The 11,238-nt window shown below is 39.2% G+C and overlaps 1 protein-coding gene across 1 annotated transcript; it reads right to left on the bottom strand.

Moving 5' to 3' along the window:
- Window positions 1-1,522: 1,522 nt before the first annotated feature.
- Window positions 1,523-7,712, bottom strand: LOC116245904 (uncharacterized). The gene is made up of 3 exons (XM_031617512.2): window positions 7,133-7,712; window positions 2,229-2,506; window positions 1,523-2,076 (listed from the first exon to the last, which is right to left on the bottom strand). The coding sequence occupies exons 1-3, from the start codon at window positions 7,431-7,433 to the stop codon at window positions 1,777-1,779; spliced, it is 879 nt and encodes a 292-aa protein (XP_031473372.1). The 5' UTR covers window positions 7,434-7,712; the 3' UTR covers window positions 1,523-1,776.
- Between the last annotated feature and the right edge of the window lie 3,526 nt (window positions 7,713-11,238).

Raw genomic sequence — 11,238 nt, forward strand, 5'->3', positions numbered from 1 at the left:
AGAAATCTACTTCTCCAGGAGGAAAAGCCTGATCCCTGACGTCCAACTTTTTCCACCAAAGAACTCTAGTTGCAGGTAAGTTGTTGGACGATAACTACTGTTAGAGAATATACAAGTGCTGTTGTGTGTGTGTCTGTATATATACATAGGTGGGACGGTATTATGTTGTATTACCTTTCTGTATTTTCTTCTTTTTTATCTCTATTTTTTGGATTTTTCTGTTATTTTTAAATTTGTGGCTCCACTATAGCAGCCCTGCCCCAAACGCTAGTTTTCTATTTTTTATTAGTGTGGATGACATGTTAATAATAGGCAGAAATGTAGAGGAGATTAAGGAAATTAAATTCCTGTCAAAAGACAAGTTTGAAATGACAGAGCTTGGTTTTCTAACCTATATGAATTGAAGTTACCTATTCTACCAGAGGATAAATTTTATACTAAACAAAACTTGCCTCATATATTATTGTGGTTCAGGGGTTTCAGATAATAAGGTTTTGGAAACTTTCAAAATGAAAGTTGAAGATACATTATAGACAACTTGTTAGATCACTTGTGTCTCTCGACATTACAAAGCTCAATATAACTCATGTTGTTTAGGCGAGGGGTCAGCCCAATGGTTTAGGCGAGGTTTTTTCGGGCCGACCCCTCGTTGACCGGCCCGAAAAAAATTGGCCTGGGTCGGCCCAATGGGACCCGACTCAGCTCGATTAATTTTTTAAAATTTATTATTATTTTTATTTATTAATAATATAATTTTTTATTATTAAAAATGTATTTTATATTCAGAAAATATTTTATATTTAAACAAAACGTTTTTTATTTTAATCGAGCCGGCCCTAGCTTGAGTATTGGGTATCGAGCCAGGCACAGGCTTCGATTTCGGGCGAAGTGCCGACCCGGGCCCGACTCTTATCGCGCCGGCCTGATGCCCAAGTTTAGTGGGGTTTGGTGTTGGTGCCTAGGCTGGACTAGGCACCAAAACGCCTAGCCCATGGAAGGTGACTTTTCACCTTCCTTCTTTAAGAATAACCGATTCAATAACGAAATTGCTTTCTAACTTTTCATAACTGATCAATTTCAACATGGTGACTGTTTGTAGCTTTGTACCAAATGTCAAAGGCTATGTCACACTGCACCCGAGTCGTGTAGGTGTGGCTCCTGCACACACCCAATGCCGGTCAATGAGAGTCGGGTGTGGTCAGCTGCACCCGACCAAGATTGTTCGATTTTGGTGCGCACCCGACTAGGGTCAAACATGAGTCAGGTGCGGTCAATCATGATGAGACTCCATCTGTCTATTTTTTTATTTATTTTTATCATTTGTTAAAACTAAAAGTTAAAGCACAATAGTGTGCCAAATTGGTTGGAGCTGGTAATCGGGAGATCTTCCCTTGACGGCCTACACCATTAGTGATGCTCCTGAACAGAGACGAACCTCAATTTTGGCTACATCTCCTGGAGGCTATATATGCCCAAAAATCGCAAAATTTTACTTCAGCAGGTTTCTGAGACATTGTATCACTGGCCATAAGAATCTTATCATGAGTACTTGTTAACGAGAAAGTTTCATGTTACAAGGAAATCAGCTTGCTTCTTATCACAAGTTTACATTTTACACCGTCCATGATTCAAAGAGACAGGTGGCGCTGCACAGTTTGCTTTCAGTCATTGTAGATGTAGCTGGAGGAAGCATCATTGGATACTTCAGACTGGATTTGTTCTTGTGAAAAAGCCTATATCATTAGGAAGAGACGGGGCAAAGAGAAGCAGCTGATTTCAGTTCCCATGAACTTGAGCTTGCTCCCGCCTGTATGCTTTCAAGAGGTCTCGCCCAAGAAAAAAGTTGAGCAGATTCATTCCAGCCATGCCAGTCAGAGCAAGTGGGAGGGCCACACCTCTCTCAAACTTGTGAGCATCTCTAATGAGCTTATAGGTGATGAGGACATGGCATACTAGCCTGGCTGTAAAGAATGCCAGCCAGTTGAACACCCACTCCAATTGCACGACTCTCATTTTCCCATCACGAACTCCTGACATTCTGCGTATTTTCCTTAGATGCAAGAAGATCGAATGTAGCTGCACAGAAACACAATTTATGTAAGAGAAAAAGAGAGAGAGGTTGGTAATCAGAGATGAAAATTTCATGTGCCTTAGCAATCTAATTTGGTGATTTTCGTTGATTTTGAATGACATTGAAGATATCAGCATAAGTAGAGTTTCAGTTGTACCTCACACACAAGAGACAGGATAAGGTAGTTGATCGTAATGTTCCTATACAGGGCAAGAGTAAAGCAGATGAGCAGGACCAAATGGTGTAACAAGATGGAAGGGATCCAGCCGCTATACAATCGATAATGCAGCATGTCCCACTGATCATATGCAAAGTAACCACAGGAGAAGCACAATGCAGAGTATGCACCAGACCACAAGCCATCAACTAACTGCTTGTGTTCAAACATCTCCTTGATACCCTTCTTCATCCATTCATTTGCCAATATCAGTACAACTGCACCTCAAACATGAAACTTCAGCTTAAAAGCAAGCAGAACACATGGTTATTAGAAGAAATAATTGCACACAAGGATATCATATCAGCAAGGGAAATCAGATCTGCCCATTAAGAGAATCTAACATGATTTCACCAAGTTGGTTTTACACATTATCTAACACTTAGGTAAATACCATGACACTCATGGCTCCATCAGTGCTTGAAAGACGCGTAAAACCACTCTACATGAAAGATAAACATGTAATAGACAGAAAAAAACACTTTAAGGTTCCTTGAAACTTCTTTGTCTAGGTGCGTCACCAACTGTACAAGCATGTATTGATCGGCCTAGGGGTCAGATGGCCTAGAAAAAGGTTTAGCAAGTATAGGATTTCTACTAACTGATAGCATAAGACAGTTTAAACAAAAAGATCAAGGTGGATAAGCACCATATTGCATTCTTTAATGGCATGGCTAGACTTTAACAATTTCAGGAATTCCTCACAGATATTTAGTTTCCTGTATGTCACATGGTAACAGTGAAGTTGATAACAAAGGAAACCAAAAGTCTCTTGGAACCAAAGTCTAAATTACACACTATTTCTAGCAGAAAAGCTTCCATGCTGACAAGATAGCAACAACAGCATCTGGTGTGTTCTTCATCTAGTGATATGAAGTGCAGTAAGGAGGTAATTGCCACATGAAGATGCTGGCAGACTATGCATAGGTACCCCTTCTCAAGAGTAAAGTGTTTAATACATGAACAATAGCATCTACAGGCAGCAGTGTGACAATAGATTAGAAGGGCATGCCACTGATCAAAAAGCACTCCTGTTTGGAATTTAGTTCAAGATCAGTCTATAAGTTTGTGTGCATCCCCAAATATCGAACAGATTCAACCATGTCCCATCAAATCCTTGGCTTCCCCATTCTTTCCTTATATTAATAGTTCATCAGTGGGAAATCTAGCACAAGTTGAGCCATGGACTTAAAACACCCTTGTCCCCCTGTGAGAGCCAACGAGTCATCTTAACTATGAGAGAGGAACCACCACCTACAAGTTACCGTCTAGCTATGTTGCATGGACATGGTGACAACTGACAACATTTGACAAGTTATGCAAGTGTGGAACACCATAAGATTACAATTTGGACATAGTTGTATATATTTTATCCTTCTTCCGTTTATTTCCGAACCACAAGGGAGAGAAGGAGGTGCAACACTTCAACCCTTTTCTGCTAAAAAAGAAAAAAAATAAAAAAATAAAAAAAGTCATAACGATTAATGGGAGAAAAAAGGCACAATGATTAAGAAGTGTCCATGGAGAGTCAGTGATGGTGCTGGCATGTAGAAATGTTGGACATGACTCTTCATGCTTATAGAAGTGCCCATGTAAAATAGCTTTCTAGTCAAAATATGAACAATAACATCTACAGACAGCAGTGTGACCACAAAAGGACATGCAAGTGAAGATCAGAAAGCACCCACATTCCATACCTAGTTCAACCTCAGTCCATCAAATTATTCCGTGCATTCTCAAATACTGGAAAGGATTCAGCAATTTCTCATTAAACTCTTGGCTTCCTCATTTTTTCCTCCAATCAGTGGTGCACCAGTAGATAAATCTAAGCACAAGTTGGACAGTGATCCAAAAGTGCACTTGCCTTATGAGAGCAAAAGAATCTATCTTAACTGTCTCCTGTAGCCACTGAAAGCTTCTATCAACATCAACAGCTTGATCCACAAGTCACTTTCCAATCCTGAAAGTTGACTGGATATTTGTTGAGTTTACGCTGTTTCAAGAGGATAACTCCACACATGAAGGATAATAATGAGAAATTTGATCCGAGCAAAGCGGATGCTTGACTGCAGGTGAACTCATTGACTAAGTTCCAACTTTTCCAAGAACCTCTACATAAAGTGCTGAAGAAAATGTGTTATCTTCAACGATGTCTAAATCAAGCACAGGTACAATGATGATGATAATGTGTATTTCTCATCTACGCAAGATAATTCAGTCTACACCGACAATTATTTCATGAGTGACATGAAGGCAGTTAGTTCATATGTCGACACGAAAGCTATTCACATGCTCATCCACATGACAGTGAGGAAATGTTCAAGTTCTAGGACCAATGCTTTAGCTCTTTCTGCCAAATATGAGAATTCAAGGCCTAACTCTTAAACGGGTGGGCTGGATATACCTTCTAGTACTAGTAACCCTGAGGCATATAGGAGAAGATCTAGCTTGTTACGGAATTCATCTGGTTCTGATGATCTGCAGATCTGATGCCCCGTACATTCAGCTTCTAGATCAAGTTGAAAGGGTGTGAGTGGAAATGCAGACCCAAGTACCTTGGCAATGGATAAAGTGCTTTGAGCAGGCCTCCATCTAGGTGCATGGAGTATAGGTGAATGTATTTGTGGTACAGTCTATGGAAAGGGAACATGTGTGGATTATGCTTTGAAGCTGAGATGTGCTTAGAATGAAAAAAAGATTCAACGAGAACAGTGAAAATCCTAAGGTTCACCACATCCAAAGGCAACAGCTTTACTCAGAGTTCCAGCTACTATTACAGGAGTGTTGCACCAATGGAGAAAAGAGAAGGTCAACAAAGTTTAATGAACAAGAGTTTGAGATTAACCAACTTCAATGAGTGTTGTGGAAAAGAACAGGTCAGAAAAGTTCAATGAATAACTTCAGTTTAACTGACTCAGCGCCCTAGAAGATAACATTATACCATTAGCTCTTTGGGTGCCATTTCTCTTCATGTGACACCAATAGCACTCAGTCCAGAAATTTTCATAGTGTCACACTGTCACTTCAACAATAGATCTATGTGCTTCTGTCCAAAAGATAGGCTGCACCATAAACCAATAGCCAAAAAGAGGAAACCATTCTCATGCTTATGTCAAAACAAGGTTCTAACTTCTAATACAGCATGTCTAGGACACTGTTAGCCATGGAGTGAAGCTTGAGCCAGTCAAGCAGGGCTAAGATTTCCAACAAAAGAATTAATTGTTTGCATGGCTTTCTTGTGGGCCAAATTACAAGTAGAGTTGTATTTGTTCATATAATTTCAATTGCAGGCAAAATGCTCTCCACTGTCTGATCATCCTAACCAGTCAAATGGACTTAATCAGGTTAGTACAGGCACCAGGCTAGCAGCTTGAGGGTTCTTCATTATTATACAGGTTCACATCTATGCATTAAGGAAACCAGTGGGTTTCTGGTTCTGTCAAACAGACGGTTCCTCAATGGAAGCTGAGATTCAGGGATCTGCCACCTAAGTTGTAAAAATCACACCTAGATGGGCTCTAGGCAGCAACCTTTTCAATTAGGCTGGGCTCCCTAAGCACCCAAACTAAAAAAAGAAACTGAAAATTTTCTTCCTTCTACTTTTCCCCTTTTTATCCTTTTTTCTTCTTATTTTCCCCCTCTCTTCTTGTTCTTCTCCTTCTCCTTCTCCTTCTTCCTCTTTTTCTTTCATGTACTGTTTTTGGCACACCTAGGTGCCACCTAGTCCTTATTGAAGGTCAAATACCTAAGCTTACGTAGGGCTTTTGACTACTAATTCTGCTGTCTGGCCCAATCTACACCAGAAAAGATCAAGTCATTGAACTAACACTGGACCAGACCTGGATTAAATGGCTGCCCCCCATGCTCAATCTCCTCATTGGCGCTCTGGATCAAAAATCTGAACAAACATCATTTGATAGTGGTGGTCGTCAAGCAATCTCGGCCATTGCTTGTGTCTCGTTGACTCCGCACTACCTAGGATTGCATCAATTTTTACCCTAAATATGACAGAAATTGCTTATGTGTTCTTCATTCCTCGCTACCTAGAATAAGATGTTCGTGTTTTTCCAAATATGGCAGGGATGTCTCACTTGATAGCCAAAGATTAGTTTACCAGTTGCCTTGCGAACTGAGAAGGGGCTTCAGTCTAGAAAAATTTGTGCAACAGATGATATGATCTTCATGGGACAAGTGCTTTGTTTTCCATCACTTGCCAAAGAAAAAAACGTTGAAAGTGATGCTTGATTGTTGATTTATTTTCTCAAGAGACTGCGGAGTTTGCCAACTGCAACTACGCCTCTTTTCATCCTTCATAGGCATCTATTTGGTGAAGAATTTTCCTTTCATGGTTGTCAGGTGCAGGACTCAAGTGACTATAAGACCGGTCCCATTCTTCACTTGAGAACAACATACATGCATTATAAGGGAGTTCAGTACCGCCTGTATCACATAGCTCTCCTATAAACTCGCTCTTATACTCCATTTCATTCCTCGCCGTTCTTTGCATGCTCGTCATCACCTCGCTGCTATATGAATCACTCTGTATACAAAATACCCTAGAAGAAAGTGTCTGCTGCCTGCTATAAGCATCAAACAAACCCACTAAGCTCAAGCTATCAGCATATTCTCTCCGCAGCAACAGCAGAGACTAACGAAATTCTTCTCCACCAACGAAAAAACACGCTTTTTACTGCTTGCAAGAAAGAAACGACGAAGTAGAAGAACCACCAAAGTTTTGGAATTCCTTAAATTCCATAGAATAGCTCAACGGAACCAAATAATTTAAGCAAATTCATATAGAAAAGAAGAGAAAGAACATTTAGGGGAAGGATGAGGGAGCGCACCAAAGAGGGAGGAGAACGAGGAATGAAGCAAGGAAACGCAGGTATTGACGAAGAGCGGGTCCTTAGAGACAGTAAGACGGAGGATCCAGTTGGCCCCCTGGAAGAAGAGGCAGCCCCACAGCACGACCAAGAGCTCCCTCCTACCGTTGAACACGATCTCGAAGAGCACAGACACTGCCCACAAGATTAACGTGGCCAAGAAGAAGGCGCCGGACCCCGATGACTCCATCTTCTTCCTTTCCGCCCTCTCCCTCCCACCAGCCATTTCTGCGCACCTACCTCTTACAACCGTCCATCGCATCCCATCATCATCATTACTACCACCAAATTCTCTCCACAGAAACTGGTTCCTCTCCCACTGGTAGTGAAACCTTATACCACATGAGGTAGAGGAACTCCAAGGCAGAGCAGCAGGATTGGCCTTTTCTTATTTTTGACGCTTCTTCGTTCCTGGAAGAATTCTGTAATTCTCTCATCCTGCTAATTGTCGTTATTATCGATGAACTCCATTAACATGGGGAGGTGGTTGCGCGACAAGGAGAGCATCAGCTTCTCTGGCATACAGTGAATGCGGCCATGTCAACGCATCAGCAATAATAAATTATTGTTGTAAACATTTTCTAACCCTTGTATGAAGGCAAACTCACAAAATCATCTCAAATTTTGATGCATTTGCTGAATTCCAACTTATTGAGCGGTTTAGCGATCGGGGTCTAAAACGGGCCCCCCTCCTTCTCTATGGGTAGGGATGTTCAACGAGGTGGGCGAGCTCGACCTGGAATCGACTCATATATTGCTTGTTTGTTGAATAATGATCCTTATCTTCTCAAGCTATGAAAAAAAAAGCAACTTTAATATTCTTCTATGGTTCTTTTTTAAAACATAAATTATTCATTAAAAACAGTCTAGAAAAAGCACCAGCCTAAATTTCATTGCTTACATAAAAAATCAATTATATACTGATTCATACAACCTACCACTGAAACCAAGAAACTATTATCTGGTTTGCGACTTGCGGTAAGAGGTAGAAGGAAGAAAAGGAAGTAGAATGAAAGACAGGGAGAGAGGGAGAAATGGAAAATAAAAAGAAAGAGAGTAAAAAGACATAAAAGGAGAAATGAAAAACAAACGAGCCCAAACAAGTTTAACAAGTCAAGCTCATTTAATTCGAATTCGAGTCGATTATAACTTAAGTTTTAACTCAAGCTTGGAACTCGATGTGTTTAATAAATGAGTCAAGCTGGATCTTGAGTTGGCTTGACTAGTTGTATATTGATCAATGGGGAAGAAGGTGTTTTTATCGTTTTGAAAACATTAAAATATTTTCAGATGTTTTGTTAATAGTTTTTCTTCTAATTTTTGCCTTTATAAGAGATTCTTCCTTTTTATGACCATTGAAGAGAGAGAGAGTGTGTGAGTGAGCCGATAAAATGAAAATATATAGTAAAATTTGGGGACAAGAAGTCCCCTAAGTACATAAGCAAACCGCAGAAACGAAATATAAGAAGAAAATATACAAGTTAGTATCACAATATAACGTAATAAGAGAGGTGGAGAGAGAGTGGACAGACGGAACAGCAGAATCACCCAGCAGTAGACGAAAGACGGCGCCGTAGCCAAATAGCAAAGTGAACATCTCCCTGCACAAGGCGTGCCACAGACTCCGACGATGAGAAGGTGTCCCTGAATACCCTGTTGTTGCGCTCTTCTCAAATGCACTACCAAGAAGAAATGAGAGAGAGAGAGAGAGAGAGAGAGAGAGAGAGAGAGAGAGAGAGAGAGAGAGCCGATAAAATGGGAATGTATATCAAAATTGGGGGACAAGACGTCCCCTAGATACAAAAAATGGGGACAAGAAGTCCCCTAGTTACAGTAACAAACCGTAAAACAAAAGCAAAAGAGGAAGTATAAATACAACATACAGAAAAATAAAAAAATGGGTAGAAAAAGAGTGGAAGGACGGACCAACATCATCTCCCAGTCGCAAAAAGAGGACGACATCACAGCTGAATGAAAAAATGAACATCTCCCTGCACAAGCCGAGCCACAGACTCCGGCAAAGAGAAGGTGCCCCTAAAGACCCTGTTGTTACGCTCTTCCCAAATGCGCCACCAAGCTGAAATGAGCCATAACCTCCAAACACGGCCCCCAAGAAACAGGCAAATTGGGGGGATGACAGAAAAGAAAAAGAAGACGAATAGAAGGTGAGTTTGTAAGGCTACCAACAAGGGAATGCTAGGCAGAGGCAAGGACAGTAAAGAAGAAAGGACAAGATGTAAAAAGGTGGACCCGAGACTCAGCCGTGGTGAGATAGAGGGGACACTGGTTAGCTAAACTGATTCCAAGGCGCTGTAAGTGGTCAAAAGTATTAATGTGGCCAGCAAGAAGAAGCCAAGCAAAAGCAATAGCACGAGGAGAGGGACCAGAGGACCAAAAGGATCAGGGTGACGAGAGAGAGAAGGGCATTCTTGTTGCAGGAAGAAAAAGAAGCTGTGAATGGTGGCGGGGACGGAAAAGGCTTTTCACATGTAACCACAAGAAAAGCTTCATCAATTCTTCTCGCGGAACAGAGAGGAGCAGAATCTTTGCAAGGAAAAAGACATGTTGGCAAGAAAGGAATTTTTTTATTTTGAATCAAATTTAAGTTCAATCCAGAATTGACTCTTGCTTGTAGAAACAAAATTTGCTGTAACGTATTCTTTGATTTTGTGGTAGTGACAACTCTCTACATCCATAAATGTAGTAGAACATTGTCTCCGAACCACTTAAAATCCGTCTTTCCTCCTTCAATTCTCTCTTGATGCCCAAAGGGAGAGTGAGAGAGATCGTTCCTAACACACCTAGTGTTAGTAATAGACATACCAGTTTGAGAAACACAATTGAGGTAGAAGAAGAAGCCACATAAACATAAAATGCTGTAATTGTATGACTATGATACCTACATCCTTTGTTGGTTGTCTCCTTTCTTTTAGACATTTTCAAAGCGGGATTTTCCCTTATATGTTTCATCTTGGTACATGTAGATCCACTTTTTGAGGATCTAATTTTTGATATAGAATTGGAAGCATTATCACAATCTAGTTCAATAGCAAAAAAGAAGTATATATATATATATATATATATATATATATATATATATATATATATATATATATATATATATATATATATATATATATATATATATATATATAGAAAAAGAAAGAGAGCCGATAAAATGAAAATGTATATCAAAATATGAAAACAAAGAGAGAGAGGAAAAGGAAAGTTGGTAAAAAGCCAGACCACTTGGGTAAGAAACAAAAACAAGTTTTTTTTTGAATTTATTGTTATTATTGTTTTTTTGAAATTTAACCATATAGATATGATCTCTGATGAGAAACATGTATAAAGTTAACTGTTTTCTTACTTAAATTATGCTTTTTTTAATAGTAAAAAAATGAACGGCTCTTACAACATCAAAAGTTTTGGTGGTATACGGATCAGTTTTTTTTTTTTACAAAAATGAGTCGAATTAAAACATAATTTATATTAAATTAGTGTTTATAAACACATTATAAGGTTCCTATTTGGTTTAAAACACTTTCTAACATGAATTTAATGGGTCTAGTTTTTTTATCCCTTACATAAGTGGTCAGGTACCTCCCTATTACTCTCTCTCTCTCTCTCTCTCTCTCTCTCTCTCTCTCTCTATATATATATATATATATATATATATATATATATATATATATATATATATATATATATATATATATATATATATATAGAGAGAGAGAGAGAGAGAGAGAGAGAGAGAGAAGAGCTAAATATTTGTTGTGATGCCTCATATATATAAATTTTCATGAGTTCATGCGATAGATGAACTCGATAGAAAGGGAAAAGAAAAATTATAATCGGTCAAAAGCAATAGGTTTTGTGATAACTATCATAAATTTGTTGGTCTATTCAAACAATTAAAAACTGAGATTTAAACATACAAAAATTAGGCTATTATTAGGTTCTTAATAACTTAAACTAGATTGATCTATTGACTGCTCTCAATGTACACATGAAATTGTTTTGTAGGAATTCAACCATATAAACAAACTTAGTCTCTAAATCTA

Source organism: Nymphaea colorata, chromosome 1 (assembly GCF_008831285.2).
Source record: "Nymphaea colorata isolate Beijing-Zhang1983 chromosome 1, ASM883128v2, whole genome shotgun sequence".
NCBI classification, from domain to species: Eukaryota; Viridiplantae; Streptophyta; class Magnoliopsida; order Nymphaeales; family Nymphaeaceae; genus Nymphaea; species Nymphaea colorata.